The 27,830-nt window shown below is 40.7% G+C and overlaps 1 protein-coding gene across 1 annotated transcript; it reads right to left on the bottom strand.

The window, feature by feature from the left end:
- Positions 1-3,129: 3,129 nt before the first annotated feature.
- On the bottom strand, positions 3,130-23,451 carry gad3 (glutamate decarboxylase 3). The gene is made up of 16 exons (XM_069684097.1): positions 23,388-23,451; positions 20,944-21,051; positions 20,179-20,285; positions 18,831-18,966; positions 18,047-18,137; positions 17,501-17,613; positions 17,042-17,157; positions 15,612-15,691; positions 14,903-14,957; positions 14,571-14,687; positions 13,202-13,266; positions 6,212-6,290; positions 5,555-5,704; positions 4,462-4,569; positions 3,382-3,471; positions 3,130-3,303 (listed from the first exon to the last, which is right to left on the bottom strand). Exons 1-16 carry the CDS (start codon positions 23,449-23,451, stop codon positions 3,130-3,132), a joined length of 1,653 nt encoding a protein of 550 aa, XP_069540198.1.
- Between the last annotated feature and the right edge of the window lie 4,379 nt (positions 23,452-27,830).

Below are 27,830 nucleotides of genomic sequence, written 5' to 3' on the forward strand. Positions count from 1 at the left end.
AATTAAAATACAAAAATGACCCTTGAACTTCTTTCATCTACTCATTTTTTGTGCACAGCTGGAAACTAGAAACTTTGAGAAATGACCAGAGAATTGTTTATTTTACTCGTTTTATAATGCAATGACCTTTGCTTTGGGACACCAGTTCTCAAAATGGTGACAAAGTAAACCTTTTGATTCAAATAGTGCATCGGTCAGAATTTTGCAACAAGTACAACTTTTTTCCACCTGAACCCGCACACTTAAACCGCTCTGAGGAGCACAGAAAAATCACTGATTGTTTGTAGTTTCTGGTCTAAAACTGAGAAAGTTGAAGAGGCTCTTTGCACCTGCATTATTTCTAATGGCCAGCAGGGGCGACACCACTGGTTGCAAAAAGGAATCTTATGAGGAAATAACACTACTGCTCACTTGAATTACCATTTTCCTAATGAGTGTATGGTCTCAATCCCTAGTTTCAAGTCTTCTTCAAAACAGCATGATGTTCAGTTATAAATGATGCGCCCTCTTAGCGTCACAAAGACCATAAAGCAGAGTATGCTTATGAGCGTGGCTACCTGTTGTAAACAAATCACTACAATGCTGACCTGTGAACCAGGATAAAGGTGTAGCGATGTGTATCCACCCTCTCCTCTAAATGTTGTCTTCTGAATACAGAAAAGCAGAACGGCCAGCGGGACACCTACAACGGATACTACAGCAAACCTGGGAGATCCAGAGGTGAGAACTTCATCCATACTTGTCTCAGGAGGGGGGGTGATCTAGTGGGGCATATTAGTTCATTGTAAAGCCTCAATGTCAAATGCATAGACATTAATTGCAAAGTTTTGGCTGCTAAATCAAGGAATTAATTGTTAAAAGTGTTAAAAAGCAGAGCCATGTATTTGTCTAAACAACATGCTTGTTTAATCTATGAATGACTCTACACACGTTCAGATCCCACACAGCAGCTTTATCGTGAAAATGCCTCCAGATTAAAATGTTGGTTTCTGATGTTGCACAATGTATGAGTGACTTAACGGATGAAAGCAGACTCGTTCTGATGCATTAGATATGTTCTTAATACAGTTTGTTGCTTCTTGCAGGAGGAAATGGAAGGAATCCGCGGTACTGAGCACTGATCACATTCTACAAGAAAACACTTGTTTTTAAGTCAATTTAATATTAAATAAATTTAAAATTAAACTATTAAATAATAAATGTTTGTATCCGTCTTCAATATCAAGACTTTCTTGAAGTTTTAAAAGTCAAAAAATTGTCAAGTTTAAAATCATAAATTAATAAATACATTTTAAAATGTTCTCCAGGTTTCCTGTCTTCTGTTTTTCCAGAGAGACAGATTAAGACTGAGCTCAGACTACAGGAGTTTTAAAACCCTTGTACATTTTGAAATGTGGCTGCTTCACAAACGTAAGGGAAAACTTGAGTCTCTAATCTAAAACAAGCACACACTACAGGATAAGAAAAAGATGCATCAGTCACCACACGATACCTTTTTAAGGTCATCACATATGCTTGAGAGAGAAACGTACAATCTAATGTGATCTTGTACGATGTCACTGGAAAGCTGATGTACAGAAAATGGAGTATAACAAATACTGTAGTGATGCTTTGCAGTTTGAAACAAAAGCAGGAGGCTTAACATGTCTGTTTGAAAAAATGTTTGGCACAACACAATGTACATCTTCGCATTTTGTCTTTACTTCTGTGAGAATTGGAGACATTAACTCATCTGCTGACAATAAATTGCATCAGCGGCTTTGTGACCTGTAGGCTTCTGATTGGCTGTTCTGCTTGGAAAGTACCAATGAAGACATGCAGATTTAAAGTTCTTAAATAAAAGCTGATTGTAATTATGAAGCCAACCCAGAAGAGTCTGCAAACTGAATAGATTCGTAAAACCATGTTACCTGAAAGGTCTCTGACCAGATGTCTCAATGTCAGGAGTGGTGAGTCTGGTATCACTCTCTCAGATCCCATCGGCTACAGTCTGAGACGATATAGCCTCTGGGGACACCGGTGAATGTGCCGGGCGGTAAGAGATAATAGACTTCCCATCGGCGGGTCTTACATTTGCTGAAATTTCAACATCATGATGCAGATTTGTAAGAAGTAAAAATTCAAGCTTTGTCAGGTCTGTCCTCAAGAGGAGAAGAAAACTTGTGTTGAACCATATAAACATGCTTCAGTGAAAGGGATGGACGTTAATCGGAAGAAATCAGGAAACAATTTTCCAGACGATCCATTAAAATGATCGATTACATCTAAAAGGCAAAAATAAGACTCAAACATTTTAATATAAATTTGCATTAGTTGACCTTAACAACGTAACCCTCATCCTACAAACATACTAAAACATACAAGGAAAAAACTACTTCAAGAAACAAGCATACATAGCAAAATGTTTACTGGTTTAGTTTACTTCATTCCTCTGGAAACATTAGATATGTAATAACTTATCAGTTAGCGAAAATGTGTGTGAAACTCTTGCTGTGTCTGATGGTGCTTTAAATAATGCGCCTCATCGCTTTCTGAGCTCCTCCCAGCGAGGAAGAGACGTGATCATGGAGGAGCCTAAGCTGCCAAAAGAGAAATCCACAGTCATGGTCTGAAGTGAAGTCAGTTACTGATGACATGAAGCACGGCTGAATGAACAAATTAAAAAAACCTCATAGTATTCTTTAAAGAGCGTTCAGATACAGGCCTAGAAAGGTCTTGCATGCTTTTAATATAGCCGATTATCAGTGGTATATTTACTGTTGCTTTGAATCATTTGATATTTCTTTATGATCTTCTACTCTATACAGCAATCAGCTTTTTTTGAATGCACTTACATTGTTGTCATATGCACATTTATACACCAGAGCTGTGCGTGTATTTTGATTTTACTGTAACATAAAACACAAAGTCCTTTTTTGTGTAATGCCACAAAACTTTGAAACTCAGTGATCCTAAATATAACACACACGACAGAGATACGACATCTGAAGCCGACATCCCCTCGGTTGATAAAAGTTTTAGACTGTGTAACCAAGCTGGATGAAATGTAGAATAATGGCACAGTAACACAATTCTGTCATTGTTTTCTTCATATTGTCATGAACGGAGGTTAGATAGTCCCACCAGAGGTCAAAGGTCAAGGCCCAGCCAGGCGATCTCGTCCAGCAGAAAGTCGATGTCCTCTTGCTGTGTGGCAGGATTGGAGAACACACATCTGAAGAAATTGACTTTGTCCCCTAGAGGCTGATAGCCTATCAGAACAGAGCCCTTCTCCATCATCCTGCCTTTGATCTGGGGGGCCACCTGCAAAAATTAACATCAGATAGATATAACTCTTAAGCAGTGGTATCTGAACATAACTGAGGAGGACTCTGTACTGACCTGATGGAGTCTAGAGTCTCTGTCAGGTCCATGAGGCAGGCCTCTCAGGCTGGGAGGGATGTACCAGAAGCACACGTTGCTGTGCTCCGGCTGTGTGAGAGACAGAGGACAGATGTGCACGGTGAGAATTCATGAGTGATTGTTACGTGCCATAGTTTTGTGTTGTGTTTTCCGTGTGTGTGTGTCTTTCTCCTGTGCTCCTCAGGTGCTGATCTCCCCTTGCTGCAGCAGGTGATCAGGCTCACCTGTTACCATTCAGCAATCAGGCAGGAGTATAAAGAACAGCAGAGAGGAGACAGCCAGGGCCAGTGGGCCATTTGGCTGTGTGTGTGACAGACGTCGTGCTTACTCTTTCAGTGGAAGGAGGGCGTTTCTTCGAGGCCTTAGTGTTGTATTGTCATTTGCAATTTTTGGTCTATAGTGTTTTGTCTTGTAGAACAGCTTCTCTTTTGTTTAGAAGAAGCTCGCTTTGTGTTTCCTTTTTGCTTTAGTTTGTTAATAAATTCCTTCAACTTTGCCTATACTTAGTTCATCCCTTCTTTTTCTTGGGTTTTAATTTATTGTTACTCCCCTCATCCCCTAGCCCATTCAGGGGAACGTAACAGTGATACATGTACGGAAAAACAAAGAGGTAAAAAAGAAAAGAAAATAACAGACAAATTAAATCTCTACACTCGACTAATGCTACAAACAGTGATAGTGCCTGCTTGTATTCTTCACATGGTAAGTACACAAAGTTAAAGTTTGCAGGTTTAAATGCATCCATTTAGGCTAAACTGGATTAAAAACTTAAAGTGTTTTAGATGTCTAGGACACATTACTGTGGTGAGAGAATTACAGTGTACTTTTGGTTGTTCACAATATTCATGTCCTGGAACTTCACTGTTTGCCTGAGCCAAGACACAGCGGAAACAGAGTTGCATGCACATGTCGAGATGCACATGTAAACTTCAGCAAAACTCCTGAAAGCGTTTGCTAGGCAACTTGTAGACCCGACAAAACCTCTGACACAATTAAGACAGTGTTATAATAATTGTAACATGGCACACAGACTACAAAGTGGTAAATATCTATCCTTACTTTGTGTCTGAGGACCAGCTCAAAGTCCGCCCTCCTCTGCAGTTGATCATACAGATACTCGGCATTCTCCAAGCATTTGTTGACCTGAGATCCAAAACCCTCTGATCCCTGAGAGGGAGTGAGAGAGAGAGAGAGAGAGAGATGGATGGATGCAAAGATAAAAATATAGACAGATAGACAAACAGGCAGTGTTTCTTGCTGCCTTTTAAAGGTAGATTGAGACAGGTAAGTGAAAGAAAAAGAAACTGTATAAGCAGGCTGCCCCTAGTGCCATTCACTTTGATCTTTTTGCAAACTGTGAATTAATTATCAGAGCTGATTGATCTCCTCTGTTTTCAGTGTATTCAACCTGCCTCAGCCTATTCAGCCTGGGCTTGTGTGCAAGTTTAGACCTGCATTATTGCACAGATTCAAGAAGAAAGAAAAATGAGTGAATTCTGTGAAGAACCCTTGGAGGGGAAGTTTCCAAAAGGTTCCTCGTTCAAATAATCCATTCAGTGCTCATACTGTATTAATACCTCCAGGTCTGAAAAGTGAAGCCAATGCAGAAGTGCCATAAAACTGCATTTTTTCTAATGTCCAGCAGGGGGCGACGCCACTGGTTACAAAAAGAAGTCTGATTGTAAAGAGGTCTATGAGCCTACCTCTCTCTTGATTTATTCCCTCAGTAAACATGTTCCTAATGAGTTTATGGTCTCAATCTCTCGTTTCAAGTCTTCTTCAACACAGCGTGATGTTCATTTAGTCACTTATGCTCCCATTTAGAGGCACATAGACCGTAAAGCAGGGGAGGGTTTAGGTCGTCACTACTTTACGATTTATAAGTCGCCACTACAGTGACCTGTAAAAGGCTCGTTGGGTTTTTCAAACAGACACTCTGAGAAGTTGACTGTTCATTTTCTCACTAAGTGCATTTGTTTTAAAGCCTTTTTTTTGGATAGCCAAAATCAGAATACCAACTAATATCACAGTCATCATAAATGAAGGGTGTATCCTGCTAAACAAGGACAGTGTTTCAGTCTGGTTCAAAGCCCAGCATGTAAGAAGGAAGACTGAATCACACTTGGGTTACACTGATCCTGTGCATGAATACCTTCGCCTTCCACATGAGCCATAGTTTAAAGGCATCAACATGTCGGCCACACTGGATGCTCTTGTCTCCAGTATCATAGCTCACATCGTAGGGTTTGTCCGTCTGGAAAAGGTACTCAGCCCCCAACTCATTACACTTCTGTAAGAGACCCTGTAGAAGGAGATGCATTGGACATTAATACACAATCATTGGTTTGATTGAGGAAAAGTTCTAATTTGATAATACTGCAAAACTAAAGAAGAGTACATCAGTGTTTTGGTGAACAACATAAACAGTTCTATAATCTCACTCTTAGCCGACCATCTGTTTGGAAAGAGTGAGATTATAGAAATAAAGTCAAAGGGTTAAAGAAGTTCACATATTTCAAGGCAATACATCCTACAGCAGCAGAAATTCAGCAAATGTTATCCTCTTAGTGGCATTAAAGGAAAAGTCAGAGGATTACCAGAGTCAGGACCATCCATCCTCGGGGCTCCATGACTGTCCGTACAAAGTTTCAGGGCAATCAATCCAATAGTTGTTTTTAATTTTAAGTGGGGGCCTGACTAAGACGCATTGCTATCACCACCATGCTAATATGGCTTAAACATTCAGAGAACAGACTACACAGGTCATGATGTATTTTTAGCTTAAACTGAAGAGTAGATAATGACTCACTCTCTTCTTGACCAGTATGGCAGAGCACTGCAGAGGGACTCCCATCATCTTGTGAGGATTCCATGTGACAGACCAGGCTCTGGAAATCAAACATTTGAAATGTAGCCTTTAATTCCTTACAGAGCGATGATGACACGGACAGCCTCGGACCATGCTGTGCTTTTGACCATGAAAAAACAGCGTCTGATCTGAGGGCTGATCTACGGAGCAAGTTCAACATACCCAGGCTCTCTTTGTGTGAGCCGGCTGACCAAACCTCAAACCTCAGTCAGAGATAGCTTGCATCATGAAGGTTGTTGTCACCTTTCTCTGTTAACCCAAACGTTCTGCTTCAAGCTCTGTGCGCGCTCACATCAAAGTAGCGTCTTGTGTATCCTTTGACCTTTGGCCACACAAAAAGGAACATTTGTGAGCCCTGTACTTCAGTCATTATGATTAACAGCAATGTACAACATAAAAAAGCTGCAAAGAGCAACACTGCTGCTGCAAGTAAGACATTTAGTAAATTAGTATATGCATTTTACCACTCAATGCACACTTAATGCCTTCTGTTTACTTTTCTTTTTTTTTTCACAGATTTGTTTATTGAATTTTAAGACACGATAACAAGTTATAAGATAAAACAAGTTAGCATAAAATCTGGACCTGTACAAGAAAATCCAAGAGCAAATACTTGAACAGTGTCATAATACGCAAACGCAAAAAACAAAATAGAATACATATACGTTGGTCATCCAAAGTTACTTAAAGTCAGACATACACCCACCTAGTAAAAGAAACCTTAAATAAATAAATAAAAAATAAATAAGTAACATTTCACACCCATCGCAGGTAGATAAATAAACCAAAAAGTATACAGATGCAGCAATCACTCTGGGATAGTAGGAAACACCAAACTGTCCATATGTGCAAAGAAAGGTCCCCAAGTTTTATCAAATTTAGCAAGCGAACCATTTATTGTACATCGTATTTTCTCCACTTTGACAAAATTTAGTATATCTTTGATCCAAGAAGAGTGGGAGGGGGGGGGGGATGATTTCCACCTCATTAGTATTAGACGCCGGGCCAATAGAGTAACAAATGCCACAAAATCTGCTTTGTGTTTTGGAATAGATAGATTAGGGGGCAAAATCCCAAACAGTGCAGATAGTACTGTTGGTTCAAATGGAGTTATGATACATATTGAAATGGAATTAAAAACTTCTAACCAATAAGTGTGTAATGAGGGGCACGACCACAACATATGGATATAGGTAGCAGGTGCCTGACGACATCTGTCACACATGGGATCAACATCATCATAAATCTTAGACAGCCTGACTTTGGTGAAGTGTACGCGATGCAGAATTTTACATTGGGTCAGACCATGTCTCGCGCAGATAGATGAGGTGTGGACCTGACGCAAAATCAGGCCCCACTGCTCCTCAGAAATCTCCCCCACGTCGTCTTCCCACTGAGTTCTTAGCCGGCGTAAAGAAACTGGACGCAATGAGGTTGTAAGGTTATACAATTATACATTTATATAATAAGGTTATATAAATGTGACACCATACCCTTAGCAGAAGAGGGAGGAGATAGAAAAGAGTCAAGTGGTGAGGCCTCGGGAAGATCTGGAAAGTAGGAATTAAGATTGCCAACAAAACTGCGGATCTGCAGATACCTAAAAAACTGTGAATTTGGTAATGAAAACTTGTCCCGCAGCTGCTGGAAGGATCCGAAGACATTTTCAATATATAAGTCACTAAACGTCTTAATGCCAGAATTTGACCAGATAGAAAATGCTCCATCAATCAAAGATGGATGAAACATAGGGTTGGCAGATAAGGGAGCTAAGAAAGAAGGGGTCTGGAGGCCAAAGTGGCGTCTGAATTGTTTCCAAATTCTTAAAGTGGATTTAACCAGAATATTTTTAGTGTAGGGAGACAAAGAAAGGCTAAATGGACAGAGAAGAAGAGCTGTCAGCGAAGCTGGTTTAGAGGAAAGTGCTTCCATTTTTAACCATGTTGAAGAGCCGGGTAATTTCTCATCTTGAATCCACAATTGGATTATTCTCAGGTTCGCAGCCCAGTAATAAAATCTGAAATTAGGCAAAGTCAGACCTCCAAGTGACCTCGGCCTCTGCAACAGCTCCCTGCGTAGTCGGGGAACTTTCTTATTCCAAATAAATTCAGAAACTAGACTATCTAATTTACTAAAAAAGGACTGAGGAAGGAAAATAGGTATACATTGGAAGAGATATGATAGCTTGGGGAGGATATTCATCTTTACAGAATTTACTCGAGCTATAAGAGACAAGGGCAGTAGTGACCACCGTCGAAGATCTTCCTGTATTTGAGCCAGTAAGGGGGCAAAATTTAACTTGAACAGGTCCTCAAACTTTCCTCCAACATGAACACCAAGATATGAAAAACTCAACGGGGCATGTTTAAATGGGAAGTCCTGTACTGAGTTACGGGCTGCATCATTTAAAGGGAATATTTCACTCTTGTCCAAGTTAAGTTTATACCCTGAAATACACCCAAATGATGTGAGAATATCCAGAGCTGCTGGGACCGAAGCCGAGAGGTTGGAGACATGCAACAACAGGTCATCCGCATAAAGGGAGACTCTATGTTCAATTCCATTTCTGATTATACCGGTTATAGAAGGATCTGACCTGAGAGCGATGGCAAGAGGTTCGATCGCAATAGCGAATAACAGCGGGCTCAAGGGGCAGCCCTGACGGGTGGAGCGATGCAAAGGGAAGTATATTGAGTTAACATTATTGGTCCGAACTGAAGCCATTGGAGAAGAATAGAGGAGTTTAACCCATGAAATAAACCTCTGCCCAAAGCCAAATTTCTCCAATGTATAAAAAAGATAATTCCACTCCACTCGGTCAAATGCCTTCTCAGCATCCATTGAAATCAAAGCCTCAGACATAGATCGAGTGGAGGGATTATATATAATATTGAAAACCCGTCTGAGATTAGAAAAAGAGTATCTATTTCGGATGAACCCAGTTTGATCAGGGGAAATAATAGTAGGCAGTACTGTCTCCAACCACATGGCTAATAATTTGGACAAGATTTTTACATGATTTTTTGACTTATGGGGCGGTAACTAGAGCAATGAAGTGGATCTTTATTTTTCTTCAAAATCAATGATATAGAGGCATGGTTAAGTGTTGGAGGTAATTCAGAGGAGCTGAACGATTCCTTAAACATGTCAATCAAAAGTGGTGTTAATTTATCAAAGAATTTCTTATAAAATTCAATTGGAAAGCCATCAGGCCCTGGGCACTTTCCGGATTGCATGGAGAATATCGCCCCCTTAAGCTCATATACAGTAATCGGTTCCTCAAGCCTTTTAACAGAATCTGGATCAGCTTTAGTTATGTCCAATGTCTCAAAGAAGTTATCAAAAGCAGGAGAATCAGAATTAATTTCAGAGGAATATAACAAGCTATAAAACTGTTTGAATTGATCATTAATTTTCCTAGGGTCGGATGTTATACCAGAAGGAGTTTGAATTTGTTGAATTTGATGAGAGGTGGAAGCCTGCCGCAGTTGATGGGCTAACAGTTTACCTGCTTTGTCGCCATACTCATAGTGAAAATGTTTAGCTTTAAGTAATAGATCCACGGTTTGATTAGTAATGAGAACATCAAATTCTGCTTGTAGGGAGAGGCGCTCCTTGTATATGTTTGGGGATGGGCAAGAGGAATAAATGTTATCAAGCTGAAGAATGCGTTGCCTAAGTTCCTGTAATCTTTTTTTCCTCTTTTTATCCTCAAAGCTACTATATGAAATAATTTCACCACGTATATAAGCCTTCAAAGTTTCCCAAAGAAGAGAAGCCGAAACCCCTGGGGCCCTGTTAACAGCAAGAAAAAATTCAATTTGATTGGAAACACATTTGACAAAATCCTCATTCGACAATAAGCGCACGTTAAGACGCCAGGGGGGGCGTGAGTTATCACAATCCTTTATGTGCAACTCCAGGAAAACCGGAGCATGATCGGATATTAAGATAGGTTCATAGGAGCATGACTGAATAGTAGGAAGAAGATGGTTATCGATAAGAAAATAATCAATGCGAGTAAAGGTGTGATGCACTTTAGAAAAAAAAGAGTAAGCCCTTCCTGATGGGTTAAGAAAGCGCCAAGGGTCAGAAAGTGAAAACTCTTCCATAAAGGAGAGAATCATTTTAGAAGATTTTGAAGGTATAGCAGCACTAAGTGATGAGCGATCTAATACAGTATAAAGACAACAGTTAAAATCTCCTCCCAAAATGAGTTAAAATGTGGACAAATTAGGTAGTTCAGAGAACATTAATTGGAAGAAGGCCTCATTGTCCCAGTTAGGACCGTATACATTAGCGAGAACGACTGGAGTGTTGTAAAGTTGCCCTGATACTAGAATATATCTCCCATTAGGGTCAGAGATAACATTAGATGACAGAAAATTAACAGATTTATGAATCAATATTGCCACACCTCTAGACTTATGTTGATAAGTGGACTGAAATACCTGCTTAACCCATCTCCTTTGTAGGAGAGGCTGACTTGAGGATTTTAAATGAGTCTCTTGAAGAAAGATAATGCCAGCACCTAGTTGTTGGAGGTGGTGAAGGACCTTACTGCGTTTAATAGGATGATTTATACCTTTACAGTTCCAACTAACAAATTTGAGTCCACTCCCAGACTGCTGTGGAGAACTATGGTGGGACATATTTTAGGCAAATGAAAAAGAGTTTCTGCAATATGGTAAGTGGATGTGTAACGATAACCAAAGTATAATTAAGAAAACGGGTGACCAAGCGTAACAAAACACTAAACATAAACAACCCTCTCCCACCCCCCACCCCCCACCCCCCAAGCTGAAGCGTCACTCGGAACCGGACGCATGCTAAACCCACATTGTAACAAAAACATCCTAACACACTCCGTTATACCTCCAACATCCCCTGGATTTGCGATACTAAATGAGCAAGCGGATATATGAACAACACAGCAATAGCATGAACAAAACCGTACAAATAGTGCTTCTTATGGAGCGCAGCTCAACAAACAGGTACTTAAATGGCCAGTTAGTCAGTTGAAATACCTTATTTAACCGTCTTTAGATTGAAGCTACAGAAGACACCACGGATTTTACATTTGCTTTCACAAAGTCCATCGCGGCCGCTGGGTCTTCAAATGTACGTGTGGCTCCACCGGGTACCGTGATCATGAGGACTGCAGGAAATCTCAGGCCAAACTTGACACCGGGGCATGAACGTAACTGGCGCTTAACATCCATGAAGGCGGCACGTTTTTTAGCGACCGATGCAGTGTAGTCGGGGAAGAGAAACAGCTTCTTTCCTCGGTAGAGAAGAGGGGACGCTCGGGAGGTCTCTCCAGCGCGACGCAGAATGTCGTTCCTCACATGAAAAAAGTGCACTCTAATGACAAGGGGCCGGGGCTGCTCACCTTCCCTGGGTTTGGGCCGAAGAGTGCGATGTGCACGGTCGAGTAGGGGTTTCTCCTCCAAACCAAGGATGTCTTTCAGTAGTTGAGACACAAATTCAGTCGGTTGTGCTCCCTCGGCTCCCTCTGGTACTCCAACTAGCCGTATATTGTTTCTCCTTGCTCTCCCTTCCAAGTCCTCACATTTGTCGGTCAGCAGTTTCACCTGCTTTTGGAGTGTAGAGACCGTAGTTTCCAGTGTAGTTAGCTGGTCACTATGATCCGTGGATGCGCGCTCCAGCTCAGCGATGGTCTGGTCATGTGAGCTGAGTTTCTGTTGTAGAGGTTCAATGGTGTGTCTCAATTCCTCCCTTACCGAAGAAATATCGGACCGCAAGTCGGAGGATAACCAGTCAATCTTAGTACAGATTTCCCCTTTCAGTAGGTCCAGCATAGCTTGTAGTTGTCCTAAATTGGAGGCGGCTCCGGACTCATCCGCTTCTTTCGGCGGCGAGGTCGGCTCAGCAGAGTGTGAGGCTTTAGAGCGGCCTGAACGTCCCTGGTCTGGTTTCCCGCGTGAAGTCGCCATTCGTGCTTAATATGTGCAAAAAAGTACCATATGATGGTCTGAACACACTATCCTACAAGATACCAGCGAAAAAACAAAGAGAAAACTGTGTTGAAAAGTATTTAATATCGCAAATCCACGGAGCAGTGGGCAGACACGTCCTACATGCTCGATGCTCAACAGCGCCCTCCTTCTGTTTACTTTTAATGTAACAACTTTTTTTATCTTGGGTTCGGGGTCGAAACTAGTGTTGTGACGTTCGCGAACGGTCCGATTATTTCGAACGGCTCTTTGGTAAGAACAATGGAAACCGAGTTGTAGGTGAGAGCCGCTCGTTTTATAGTTATTCCCAAATTTCACTGCCTGCCCTAGATCCACTTTATCCACTTTAAATAAAACCCCTTTATGCCGAATTACCACAGGCAGCTTTTTTCAACTGCAACTCTTGTCAGTCATGTCAGGTGAGCAACATTACAACCCTCCGCCAAGTTTGTTGTGTTTTGTTAACATCTCTGTAATCATACTGACAATGTCACTGACCTTAACTTTAAACAGGTTTCCTGCATCACAAACTGGACGCCTGTAGGTTCCAGTAATGGTTTGCTATAGTTTGTGCTTCTGGAACTGCCTGGCTTCATTTTGTGACGTTACTAATGTAACATCATGTTTAACATATCCCCTCAGCTGAGAAGCTACATCGCTCATAGAGAATGCTGTTTGGAAAATGATATAATGATATAATAAAAAAAGGACACACCACGTACACATGGTAGAAGATGCAAAATTTTACACGTGTGGAAAATTACCAGGCAAAGGTAACATGTGTGTTAATCAGAAGAGTTTCTCCTTCATTGTTTTATATAGTGTCATTATGCATCAGTGACGACACAGTGAGTTGTAGGCTCAGAGTATTGGAGCGCTGTCCCAAAGGAATTCCCACAGATATGAAAGACACACTGTGTGAAGTGTTTGGGCTGTGTGTTGATGTGGTTACCGTTCAATGCCCTGTAGTTTAATCCTGTGTCTGTCTGACATCAGCAGGCCTCCTCCCCACGCCGCCTGCAGAGACAGTCACATTCAAACAGAACAGGTTGGTGCATGTTAGCACTGTGTTTTGTGATAACTCCATTCCCACCCCCCGAGGAGAATATAGGTTTGTGATATATGTATGTATAAATAAAACATTTTTTTGACTCTGTAAATATTTGTTGTTCTTTTCTGTTGTTTGTCTAACTAATTGTTTGTGCTGTTGAACTTGCTGTCTGTGCTAGCTGCTGTTGTGTAGTTATATTCTGCCTTTTAAAACAGGCACATACATTGCTTTGTTTTGCGTCTGCCTGTTTACACATGTACGCACATGCCCAGTGTGCTGTTGTTGTCATGTGTTCTGCGTTAAAGATGGAGATTAGTTCTGAAAAAGATTCTTCTGGATCGTTTGATTTTAAAACCCTGTTTTGAAATGAAAAGCCTTTTTCTCCTACTTTTACTGCAAAATGGAAAATAAACTTTATATGTGAAGAATGTACTCCCCACATACCTCCTTTCACTTGAGGACTATTCGTATTATTTGATAATACTGCGTTAGTAACAAGGTGACTGAGTGAAATGAATGTCACTTCCACTGAAATGGAATTTATGAATTTATGAAATATGTTAAATAAATATGTTCTTCAGGCTTAGCTCTTTGAGTGATGATAATAATTCTGCCTGTACCAAACTCATTCAATTTCTTCAACCTTTCGCTCCAATTTATTCTGTTCAGCACAAACTCACAAATCAGTCAGCATGGGCTCATGTTATACAGGTTAGACTCGCGTCCTTTGTCAGGCGGCACAACATTAAAACACTTCATGCAGACTACTTTCTCAGCGTCCTGAAGTCACATTACTATTGTTTGTAACCTGAGAAAATGCATGTCTCCTCTCTGTCAGCTGTAACTTGTGTTGGGCAGCGTGAGTGAGTAGTGGTTGAGCAGGTGAGAGAGAGAGAGGGCAGAGCACAGGGGGAGATAAGAGGTAAATGAGTCCATCTTGCTGTAGGTTTACTTTCAAACCCTGGAAAACATTTAAGACTCATGCCAGCACGCCTCAGAAAGTGGTACCCTAGGTGTCGCCTGTATCGCTCATGCCCTGAGCCGGCCCTCAACTATAATAACCGATAATAAGCACAGGGCCTGTATATTTTGGAGAGGAAGAGACCTCTCTGGATAATTTAGCTCCTGGTAGATATCTTGTGAGCAATGAACTGAAGGATCGTTTGGGGGAAACCAAAGACTCCTTTAATCCACAGTGATTATTGTTTCTAAAAAAGGGACTGGTATGTGACTGCGAGAGAAAGAGAGAGAAAGTCATGGGGGACCTTACATCAACATGCATCCACAGTGTGTGTCTGTGGCAGACATCTGCGATGGCATTGAGAGGATCAAAGGCTCCGTACACTGTGGTGCCCGCTGTCGCATTCACATAGAAAGGAACCAAACCCTGGAGAGAGAGAGAGAGAGAGAGAGAGGGGTTATGTTCTGTATGTTTCCATCAGCTGTGGGTGTTTGTTTCACACAGAGACAACAACTCCAACTTACGAGTCGGTAACAGTGTAATTTATACAGTGAGTATGGGGGACATTTTTAACACATTAAATACTGTTACATGAAAACATACTGGAAGTGTTTTTCCTGACTTCCTCCCTTCATTCATACCTTTTGTTCAGCGGTTAAAATGGAAGTCTCCAGTTCAGCAGGAATCATTTTCCCTCTGAAAGGACCAAAATGAAACACTGAGTCAGTAAAGAGCACACCCAACATGCTGCTTAAAGGAGCATTCCAGGTCTTTGCAGCAGTAGACCAGCAGAGAGCGATGTAACGGCTGTTTCTGGTTTAAAAAATACAAAAGGTTTATCTCAGTAGGGATCCTTTCTTTGATGTTATCAGACACGTATTGATTGATTACAGCCCGCAGCTGCCAGCTGAAGCAACCTGTTGTTTTTTTGTTTTTTTACATATTAGTAATATGTAAATAATGGAATTCCCCTTTAATGAATGAAAACTGTACATATCACAAAGACTATCATAGCTGCACGCCTGCTTTCAGCAGGTGCTCTACAACACTTAAAGGTCAATGTATTCATTGCACTGTAACACAGTATGTACGTACAATAGATGCAGAGAACCATCCAAATGTGAACGTCATTAGAGCAAAGTAGTAAATGTATGTTAAAAACACAGTGGAAGAATTCACTCTGCAGTAAACTTGTTCTACATTCTGTCTATTTGCCCACATGAAGGGAACACTTCACTAAACACACACAGACACATTTACAAAGCTGCAGCAGGTGAGCAAACTGTTCTTATGTTGCGCTTCATAGTGACTATTAACCATGTTGACTTAGTGAGAGTGTAACTTACCCACCTTTCATCACATTTCACCATGAACACATTCTCACTGCCCATCCCCAGCACGGCTGCAGATTTCTTTACCGAGTAGTGACTCTGAATGGAAAAAACACACAGCCATTCATTCCACTTCAAACAGGTACACTTTCATTCAGCTGGCAGAAGTTGCTGCATTGTTTGGTTGAAAGAAGAAGTAAAGGCCCCAGGTGCAGATGTCAGGTGAAGTGAATACAGACAGCATCACCACACACTGCTCAGCAGCCGGGCTGGGATCCTACTTTGAAGTAAACAACAGCTAGAGACTGGGCCTTGACTCAGTATATTGTTGTTACACAAGTATTACCTAACCCAGCTCAGATTCCTCAAACTGCTGAGGGTGAAATTCTTACCTAAGACTAACTGAAAAGTCTGCACATTGCGACTAATGCAGAGATTATTTAATGCACAGACATTTTGAGCTGAGCCGTTCATCAGCCTGGTTAGACCTCAGACTGCGTGCGGGAGGTGGCGATACATAGACATTGGACTTTTTGTCAATACAGCTGGAATAACCACCGACCTTCATATTTAAACAATGAAATAAACAACATACTGATATATAAATAAAGTTTACTGGGGAATATTTACAAAAAACATTGGAGGAAAAATCCTCATTTACATTTTTCGGTGTAAGAGAATGTAAAACATGAATCAGAAAAGCTGCTCTCTTGACTCTGCTCCTTTGTTCAGTCTGTCCCCTCGGCCATCTCCTTTTAACTATCAATCTGATTTTATCAAACCAGAGATTTCATGCTTCTGTCAAATAAAGCACATTTATGTTCACAAACACTTCTGATGCTCTTTAGGTATTTCCAATAATAAGGTTGAAGGTGAACTCTGGTATTTCTAAACCCGGGCTCTTTTTTGTGCTAATAGGTACAAAATGTCCTCGGATTGCGTCAGTAAATTGCTCCATCCTGCAGACTGCAACAACACACACAAAAAAACCCTCGTCGAGGTAGATAAGCAGCGCCTGTGTTCTGCAAGGTTAAATTGCTGGGTTTTTTTATGGGGTCTGGTGGCTTAAGAAACTATGTAAGTGTGGCTGTTTTGGATAAAATTACATATTTCTCTTATACAAAACTGCTTATCTCTGAAGGGAACTTTCTATAGAGTTGTCAGACACTTTGAATAACAATCTGAGCTTGTCAATGGAAAAAACAAGAGCACTTTTATTGGAGGTACTTGGATTGGGCGCATTTGATGACATGGCAGCTATTACAGCCAGTTTCATGGCTTCCGGCTGAAACAATCTCCTTGAGCAATTCCAGAAGTCTTCGTAGAAACTTGTCATTTAGACCCCAAGACATTTTAATACAACAGAGGTTCAAAAAGACCAGAATTCCCCTTTGATACCTCCATAAATATCCATACTTCTCAGATGAATAGTGGGTAAGATGTGATTACATGTTCTGAGGTGAAGAGGGCCAGCTGAGGCAGAGCTCCCATCCCTCTGATCTTCACCTCAGGGTAGAAGTGATATCGGGCCACCAGGATGCTGTACAGGTTGGATATCGTGCCTCCTTCAGGAAACACAAGAGTAAACAGCTTATGGGAAAGCAGAGGCAACAGCTACACAGTACAAAAGGTTTATAGAGAATTACAGAGCACTGTTAGGGTAGAGAAACCCTTTGTGCCCTGGTAATCATAGTCAGATTAGTTTAGTATGAAACACTGTTTACTGCTGGCCTTTGATAAGAGCTGGAACTGAGTCTAACTTCAGTTCACACATACAATAATGGTTCACTTCCTTTGAGCCGAGCTTTTCTTTGCCATGCATTTCAACCTTTAGTATGTGGATGTTCATTGTTTCTTTAAAATAAAACAGTTCATCCATTTCTGCCCTACTTTTCCTGCATGAATCACCTGGACAGAAGATGCCGTCTCCCTCCTCTTCAGACCATCCTACAATACTTTGCATCTTCTTCAGCAGAATCTCCTCCATGAGGATGAAAACAGGCGACACTTCAAAGGTAAACCTGGTGAAGACATGTATGTATTTTATAATAATATGAGGAAAAAGACTTAAGACGGCTCCCTAAAGAGGGTCACAAGATAAATATGAGGGATTGGAGAGCAAAAACAATCACGTCTACTGTTGTGAGATATTGGATTATTTTATTTCTAGGACATAAAATATTTATCTGAATGCAACCATCTGCGAGGTCATCTGAAATCTATTTCCTTTCATGAATTCGATTTTATCAATGTAAATATTTTTGCGCAAAATCTTAATCTGAAAAATAATACGTTTCAAAAGCTGCCACATAAATGTAGTGGTTTAAAAAGTATGAAGTCACATTAAATGGAAACTTTTTTTTAAAACAGATTCCTCAAACTGTACGCTGCAGTAATTGAGTAAACGTAATTATTACTTATATAAATGTTATTTTCTACATGATGACATCTTACATGTTAGTGTTGGCTGTAGAGGTCAACCATTCGCCAGCCAAACCAATCACATCCAGACCTGAGGACAGCTGGTTGAAGAAACGGGGATGGCCTGTAAAAAAAAAAAGGATGGGGGTCAAAGGTCATGGTCATGCAAGCACCAGAAATAATTAATATATGAGTTGTGCAACAGTCACAGCTTGGTTAGGACTTCAGAAAAAGATTGTAGATGATAAATCTCCTACAATACTTATGTAACTTATGTACAGTAACTAACATTCGTACATAACTTATCGAACTTGTTTTCTACTTAAGGAAGTCAACTTCGACTATTTGTGTGACACGTGGTTGAACCTGGGCTCCTGGATTGAAGACGCTTGTTGTTTAACCCATTAATCATCCCGACCACCACCCCAAGCAAACTTTGGGATTATTCATACGTAACCTGGCGTCATGGCCCATAAAAACAAGCTAAAAGATAATGTTCGGAAATGTTACAGAGGGTACCTGCAGAGTCATCGTTTGAAGCGGTGGTCTGCAGACTAAGCTGTGATGTTTGGTTAATGGGAGTGAAAATGAGCTGACTGTACAGATGTTCTTTGAACTGTAATCATTACACTACAGAACCAATTGTTCTGATTCTGGGCTGGGACGGAGACTCTGATTCTTCTTTGTTATGATCAGAGTGTTGAACAGACAACTCAAACACTGTTTCCAGCAGTCACATTTATGAAGCTACTATATAACTTTTTTTTGTACATGGACAGGAACACACACACACACACACACACACACACACACACACCTGTACTGACACCATATTTGAGTGTGTCTCTGCAGTCCACCAGTATCTGCTCCAAAGTTTCTGGTTGCTCTGGCAGGTTCAGGCTGAAACCCTCCAGTCCCTCCATCAGCTGATGAGGATGGTGGAAGTCCAGGACCTAAAATACATCATGTGCTTTTCACATTTACAGTCACCTTCTGTATCTCATAGTTAAAAATGTACTAATACGAAAGAACAAAAATGAAATATGCTTTTTTTTTTTTTTTACAACTAACTGGGGCTGTATCAAAAATCATTGAACACATGTGAGGACAGTCATCATGCAGGCAGAGGGGAAGGTTGTGTTTTTTCACTCCTGTGTTTTAAATAAAGTAATCACCACCTCTTTAAAGGTATAATAAGGAGGATTTTTCCTTGCATTTTGTCAACAACACATTCAAACTGAGTTCAAACTGGGCCCCTCCTCCTGGGCTCTTTGTCACCAGAAGCTCACTCTCACTCTCTCATGTGAGAACACGCCCACAACGCTGAGCTAACACGGGTAGCATCAGGGTTACCTTTGTGCTAGCATGCTAACCGCCGGTTAGCTTGTCCTACCCGGTTTGAGGCACCTACCTGTCCAACAGAAGGAAAGCCAACTCTGCATCGCTCTCTCGCCATGTTCGCCGGTCTGAATGGGGCCCAGTTGCTAATTTGAACCACTCCCACACTCACCTGTACGCCGTGATTGGCTCAGGGAACCACGACAGCGCCCCTCCTGAAAACATCCCGTGCAAAGCAATACAACAGAATAGAAGCAGAGGGAAGGGTCTCACAAGGGTCTGCACACACACTCACCAACACACATGTATAGAGGCCCAGAAGTGATGATTTAGATTATATTATATTTGTAAAAGTCTACATTTTATTTTTCAAGGAGAATCCTACTTATCATACCTTTAAAGACCCAATTATGTCATCAACATCAGCAAACAATATGTGTGAAAGATCACAATCAGAATCGGGGTTTAATGCCACGTAGGTTTACACATACAGGGAATTTTACTTTGTGTTTTTTAAAATTGTTGTGTCTAAGCATCATTTCAATTTCCTTAAGTTTAAAGTGTCGGTTCAGATTCATGTGCATGTTATACATTCATTTAAATGTCCACACTGAGTCTATTTCATGAAGCGTGCTCTCTCTCAGCATTCAGACAAAATAACCTCTTCTGGAAATCTGTTGTCTCATATTGAAAAGGGCCTTTTCCTGTGTGCTTTGTTAATATATTTACTTGTTATTTCCTGTCCAGCAAATAGTCTGGACAGGTGTAATTGCCTCTTGCGTTGACTTCTGCTGTTATATGTATTGCTAATAGAAACAGTTGAGCACCTTAGAGCTCCTCTGATTCGACTTGCAGATGTAACCCATCAGGATGTTAACCAGCTCCTGCATGAATCCCCTGGTCACCTCCTCACTGCCTGAAGCTGGGAGCAGGTCTGCACACACACACACACACACACACACACACACACACACACACACACAAATACACAAACAGACAGTTACCAAACCTGGGAGAAAAAATAATAACTGGTCATGTCAAAGTCAAATAATAAGTCAAACCACGAACTTATTCCTCAGACAAACCAAGCAGTTTTGGTACAACAGTGTGCCCTCTGTGCATAAAACCTAGTTTTAATTCATCAATAATGTCTTGGGCAAAACTTTATCTCTGACCAAATAAATTGCTAAAAATGGGCTATTATTGTTAATGAAAATAATAGGACAGTTTTTAATGAAAGAATGATCCTTGGAGACACAGTCGGTGGAATCTTCTCCGACCTCAGTTACTTCCTTAAACACTCCTAAAGTAATTATAAAAATGACGTCTTTATGGAACTCACTTATATGGCCGTCATTAACATTAACTTTATTATTTTCTATTTCAGAGATTATATTTTTATATCATATGTATTTTGATTTGATCTGTATACTTTTCTCTTTCTGTACGGAGGAAAGTAGCAGATATTTATATACTTTTTTTTTAAAATGTGGTTGATTGTCACCTTGTGGTTAACACTAACAGAATTGTTTGAACACGGGAGTACTCAGAACTAAGGCATAAGATGATCACTGTACGACCTGAGCTCTCACCTTTGCTGTAGATGCTGCTGAAGTCAGCAGGTGTCTGTTTTCTGTCTCTGACACCTGCGCTGTCGGCCTGCTGTTTGTCTCTCACAGCAGGTTGTTCTAAGATTCTGTCTGAAAGTACAAAACAAACAGTTTATCTATAATGAAAATGTAATACGTGCAAATGAGTGTCTGATGTCTCTGCTAAGCCATGTTATTTACTCAAACTATAACCACCAACATGAAGGTGAAAGAACTTTAGAGATTACAGACAGGCGACATCTTCTCTCAGAGGACTACACTGGACAGAAGGGACCTTTGATGATCCAACAGTATACAAGAGGATGGATGTGACACATATCTATGAGGACACAGGGAGGTCTGATCCATCACATATGATTTATGTAACATATCACTTACTAGATTATTTTATCACAAAGATCACAGATCTGGTAAATGGGCTATATTATTAGAGATATTATATAGAATATAGATTATTATTTTATCTGATCTGCAATTATTTCTGCAAAGGGAAAGTATGTTAACTGATTTTTCAGAGATGCACACGTAGCCCCACCTGTTGCAAATTGTTGCAAAATGCTTGAAAGCGAGGTTAATTACAAGCTCCTGTTGGATATAAGAGACCTGTAAACCTTCCCCCACACATCATCCTCGATGCACATCAAAGATACACTCAAGATATGAACAAATTCATCTTTACTGGGTACAATTTTAATATATTATACGTATATTTACAGTTTTCCTGGCCCTGTCAGAAAATCCATAGAACAGCTTCGCTCGTCAGGCTTTTCAATTTCAAAGCCTCTGATCATCTCCTCGTCATTTTTCTATTCTTTTCTGTCTGCACATATAACGTGTGATATTTGAGAATAAATTTGTGAAATTTCATTAATTTTATATTTTTAATTTTAATGTTCTGACACATGTTTTGGAGCAGGCTTCATCTACACCTAAGACTTGTGCTCTTGGGAAAGTGATCTTGCTTTTGTGAGCCGTTACTGTACATTCAAATAAAATTGTCTATGTACTCAGTCAAATGAGATCAAACAAGTGCACATGCTTTTGTCAATCAGTTCATCTTTGTTTTCCACGTGCACTTCAGAGGCACAATTAGACCAGACTGGCTCCAGGTCTCCTCCAGGTAACAGCAAACAGCCTGACAGGTCTGAGCTCCCGAGGGATGTACAGTGCTTAGGCAAATAAGTATGTCACGTAAAACAATGTCACACTTGTTGTTGCTGAAGGTGCTGCTTTGAATAAACAGCTGGATAATTGTGTTCCTAGCATATTGTAAGCATTTAGATAAAGGTTCTGTGTCTTATTTATTTACTTATGGCCCCGTGGTGTCTGACCAGATGTCAAAAGATTTAGAAAAAATTAAGAAAAAATACCAAAAGTTGACATTTTTTGAGCCGACCAGCTGAGCAAAAATTATTTAAACTGAAGATGTTATTGAATAAAGGTTAAAAAAATGAAGGATGGTAAATGGACTACACTGATATAGCTCCTTTTCTCTCCCTACCACTCAACATGACACATTGACCCCAGTCTCACACACACATTCGTACATACTGCCATACATACAAGTACAGCAAGATATTGGACATCAGTGCAGACCCATAGTTTGACAGATCTGAACAGCGTGTGAACACTTCATATCTGCCCTCCAGAGACGGTCTCTGTCACTGTTGGTAGCACTTAGTGAAGATGCAGTGAGGCAAACTTCTGTCAAACATCACAGAGTGTCTAAAGGATCTGAAGGACCTACATGTAGCATAAGAATATGTTTTGTTGTTTCTCTCTGCCACTCTCCCTATCAAGGGCACATGAAGGGCATCAGTGGTCAGGAAATATATCCCTGAAACTTTTTGCATATTATTCAAATGGATAGAAGTATGATGTTTTAATCAACAGCCTCCAACAGCATTTACTTGAAATGTGACTGAAGATAAAGTCTGGTCAACAATTAACAGATAATTTTTTAAATCAAACGTACATTTTATAACAAAAGCCCAAATATTTAAAGTTTTCAGGGGCTTTGTATTCAATCTGAAAGTCTGAAACCATCTGGCCATTTACCGGATGTCTTTATCATTACATACATATGTCATCGGACATTTCAACATTTGAATAGTTTGATAGACACACAGAATTATTTCCAGCACTTCTTCTTCTGCTTAAGTTTCACCTGTTTTCATAGCTTACACTTGAACTGAATCATCTTTATGTGATTAATGAAACATAGTTTAACTCACAGATAAACCATGTTTCATTCCTGTGATGAGAGTACAACTGCTTTCAGCTTTAACTCTGTCTGTTCAACTATTTAACTTCTACAAGTGACAATGGGTTATTATTAACCTTAATGCTTAAATCACTGTACAATCGAGTGTGATACATGTCTAGCTCATTCAAAATAATAAAGAGTTTTATCAAATCAGTCTTACCTGGTAGCTGCAAGAAATCCATGTCAATACAAATCAATGTCAGCTCAGTGTGCGTTATTAACATCCAGCCAAAGCCACACTGACAGTTTGTTGTCAGGCTGCTGCATTTAAACAGACACAGGTGAAGGGGGGTGTGGTCTGCAGACAGCTGCTGTTACCCCTCACTGAAAAGCATGAAGACACCTGCATCATGCTTCAGTTATGTAACATGATGCCAGCCTAATCACAGTTTGATAACAGGGCAGGTTAAAAAAAGCAAAAGAACAAACAAAAATAATCTATTTGCTCACTTCTCTGCAGTGGTGAGCATTAAGGAATCCATCTTTAACGTTTCTGCCCCCACCCAAAAACTAGCCAGGTGAATGTAATTTTGCTGTTTAGACATAAAACCTGTCTCAACCTGTAAAACCTGTACATTTTGCCATTTAGAAAAGGAAATGTTTCTTGTTAGAAAGGAGTTCAAATAAAAGGTTTCACCACATGTTCTGCAGTTCACAGTTATGTTTCTGTATCTTTCTGTGAAAGTGTGTAAAATGATTAGGAATCTATAAGTTTAAGAGGTTTATTGCACTCTACAAGAGGTTATAGAAAATGGAACTATACGTCTAAGGAGCCAGTCCAGTGAAACCTCAGCAGCCTCCCAGTTCTCTACCACGTACATGTACCACCCTAACAACTATGATTGGCCATCTGTCTGGTCAGAGGTGGGACTTAAGTATTGAACTTAACGTATCGGGCTTTGTTGCAACAGGTTGCAATCAGCTTTGGTTTCTTTTGTTGGTATTTTGACTGTGACTTTTGGAGATACATCTTTTTGAGTCGTACAGAATTGAGTAGAGTAGATTTATCTTCTTCAGACTCAGTTGGTAGAGCAGGCATCAGCTTGTGGCCCTTTGATGCATGTTGTCCTCACTCTCTCCTCCCAATATTTCCTGTCACTCCTCACTGTCCTTTCTAATAAGGGCAAAAAGGCCAAATAATAATAATAATAATACAGATTTACACCTTTATGTTGGTAGTTAAAGGAGATATGATGAGAGTCACAGTCTCTTTGAGATCCTCCCCTCTGGCAAGAGGCTGCGCTCCATCAGGACCAAAACCCTCCGACACAGGAACAGTTTCTTCCCCTCTGCTGCCAGCCTCCTCAACAAGGCCCCGACCCCCCTCCACCCCCCCACGTGACACGGTCCCTCATCTAGCCCCCCAGTCACTTAACACTTAATGAGTGTTAAGTCTCTAATTCAGACTATGCGTTGCATTAATGCACACTGGACTTACATTGTCTATACGCTGCACTATTTTTAAATTAATACTGTAAGCTCTTTGCACTGTCCAATATCCTGCACAACTGTACAGTTTTTAATCACACCTGTTGTACATATTTTGTACTATTTGTATTATAGGTATTGCTTTTTATATTTTTATTCTTATTCCTATTTTTTATCTTATTCTATTTAAGTCTTTTACTTAATTTTAATCTAGTTCTGTGTTAATTGTTCTGCACCAAAATCACCAAAACAAATTCCTGTGTAAACCTACTTGGCAATAAACACCAATTCTGATTCTGATTCTGAGTGGAGACTGTGTACACTTCTTCATGCGACCTCTGCATGGCCCAGCGCCCCAGTCAGGCTGGCACCGTCCAAAAATTCAGGATGAGCCACTGGTGGCAGCTTCAGGTCTCTGAGCACTTGCTGATGTGGGGTATGAAGACAAATAAAAGTGATTTATCTGCATTGGTCACAGTTAGTGGGTCATAAAGAAGGCAGCAGTCCCTCTTGCAAATTCAGCAGTGTCATGACTGATGAGCCTATCGGCCCTTTTGACATTTTATTTTGAAATTTCTTTTTGAACATGTAAAAAAGAGGATTGACCACACAAACAAGCAGACAGGCAGAAATATTATTCACAAACATTGAAGTATAATGTAAAAAAAAAACTTGTAATTGTACTCATCCACAATGTTCACCTCTGCTCCAGTGACTGTGGCTGGATTTGGACTGGTCCTTCTTTTCCATGAGTCCAGCACCAACTCCTTTGTCTTTGTGACATTGAGTTGAAGGTGGTTTAGTCCACACTACTACACAAACCTGTCCACCACACTCCAAAGGGAGCAAGAGGGCTGAGATGAACGGACAGGAGCCAGAAGAGGTGAGGTGAGATAGTGGGATGAGTGAGCAGGGAGCAGGGGGAAGGGGAGAGGGAAGATGAGGTGAGAAGTGTTGGGAGGTAGGGCTGTGAACAGGGTTGGGGTAGGGGCTGAGAGTATGATGTAAGTGTGTAGCGAGAGGACAGTCATGAGAGGAGCTGGGGGGAGGGTAGGCTGAAGCCACATCGTCAAATCAGTTGAACTTATTGGTCTGTAGATCCCCTGTAATCCCCTGGTCTGTCTTCTCACCGTGACCATTGATGGTTCTCATCCCACTCCACACCTCCCTCAGGTTGTTGTGTTAGTTTTCTTTCAAGCTTCCTCCTGTTGCTCTCCTTACCCTCTGCGATCTTCTCCCTCAGTTCAGTATGCACCTTCTTCCTTGTGAGTGTTCCTTTAGTCACCAACAGTTTTGGTGGGAATGACATTGTCCGCACAAAGATTGACGATCAGTTATGGTGTCTGTGTGTATGCTTGATAACTACCTCCGTGATGACAGAAAAGTAATTTCATAGCCATATCCTTGGTGATGTAACCAGTAAGCTAGTACAACAGCTTATCTCAGCTAATAAGGTTATGGTTAGCCTAGCCACTGCAGCCAGTCAAAGTAATCGATTGCAGAAAGAACGCAATCCCACATTTCATCATAGAAACCTGACTAACCTGTTGCTTCAACGTAGCTAACTAACCAGCATAATTATGATAAATGTAAGGCTGCATGTATTGATTACACCTGATGTAGTTTAACTGTAAGCTCTGGAAAAGGAGCAGCATGCTGCTTCTAAACCAGTGGCACTGGTGTGCAACCGGTCTCCACCGACATGCCGCTGGATCAGGAGCAGCATGTCAGTGGAGACCGGTGGCACGCCGTTCCCTACCAATATGCTGCTCCTGTTCCAGATCTTACAGTAAAACTTAAAAAAGGCTATGAAATGGCATTCCTTTATTTACATGTTACTCTTGCGTTGTCAATAAAGACAAAAATGTATATATCTACGGCAGTAAATGTTGTAAAGCAAGACCACAATACATTTTCATATGCCCTTTCACCTTTAAGCGCCACCTGCCTTTGAAAAACGAGGGGTATATCTCTGAGGGGATAGGCATGCCAGTCAAACAATCGGCACATGCCGCTGGCCCCCTAGTGTCATGCCATCGGCAACGGCACATGCCACTGTACTACTGGCACACATGCTGTGTCATGCCATCGGCCACTTTTCGATCTTGCTGTCACTCAATAAACATGTAGTAAACAGATAATTAATACAGCAGATGTCACAATATATGATTACATGAATGTCTGTAGTAATATGCTGCATATTTGTGAATTGAATTGAAATATTGTGAACATTTGATGAGCCTAAAATTAATTTAAATATAAGGTACCGGAGACCACCGTGCCGCCTCTCACACAGCTTCAGAGCCGGGGTGAAGGGCGGGCGGGCGGGCTGGTTAACAGGTTAATTACCTTAAAATACCTGTTAATATCGGTTTCTCTTTCTCTTCACACAAGGCAGATGATTTATCAACAAAGCTCCTTAGAATACATAAAAATCTAACTAAACAATGACGCTAATAAGCTCACACGTTAGCAAACACTTTAAGACAGCCAAGCTGACTGTAACTTACTTGTAATAAACTGTAAACATTATCACAATGTGGCGACTGATTTGCTGTTGTTAGTTAACGTACAGTTGGTATGGATCCATCTTTAAGGGTCAGTTTCAAGGCAAAGCCTTATACTGACCCTTGTTGTTGAAGCAGTCTGAGGTGAAGTGGTAAGCACACACAAACAAGTTAGCAGCAGCTGCAGCTTGAATGTAATAAAACTAAACACTGTTTCTTTTTATCCTCCAATGCTGGGAGGGCATATTGACATTCATGTTGGTTCCTGCAGCCAACAGCAGAACACGTAGAAAGGGGAGCCAAATCAAAACGGCTTGTTTAAGGACATGCTTTCCCAATAGGTGGGCTGGGCTCACTTTCCAGTCTGAGGTTTGCTAGGCTGAAGGATGACTAAAGTATATATGTATGGGCAAGGAAAAATGTGTTTTTGAAAATATGTGACCTTTAATAGAAACGTGTATACAAATTATTTCAACATTATTTCATTTAATTTTGATTTAAAACACATTTAAAACACACACAAAATACAGCCTACCATCTGTTTTCGCCATGTCGAGTTGCAATGCTGCTAGCTAGCAGTGCTGTAGCTAGCGGTAGCTGGCTGTCTATGGTATCGTTGATTGTTGTGAGGGTGGCAGCAGCGATCATGACGGCACATGTCCGTGACG

The sequence above is a fragment of the Semicossyphus pulcher genome, unplaced genomic scaffold (assembly GCF_022749685.1).
Source record: "Semicossyphus pulcher isolate SPU_LCO1_2020_fin unplaced genomic scaffold, fSemPul1.0.p SCAF_7, whole genome shotgun sequence".
Classification (NCBI taxonomy): domain Eukaryota; kingdom Metazoa; phylum Chordata; class Actinopteri; order Labriformes; family Labridae; genus Semicossyphus; species Semicossyphus pulcher.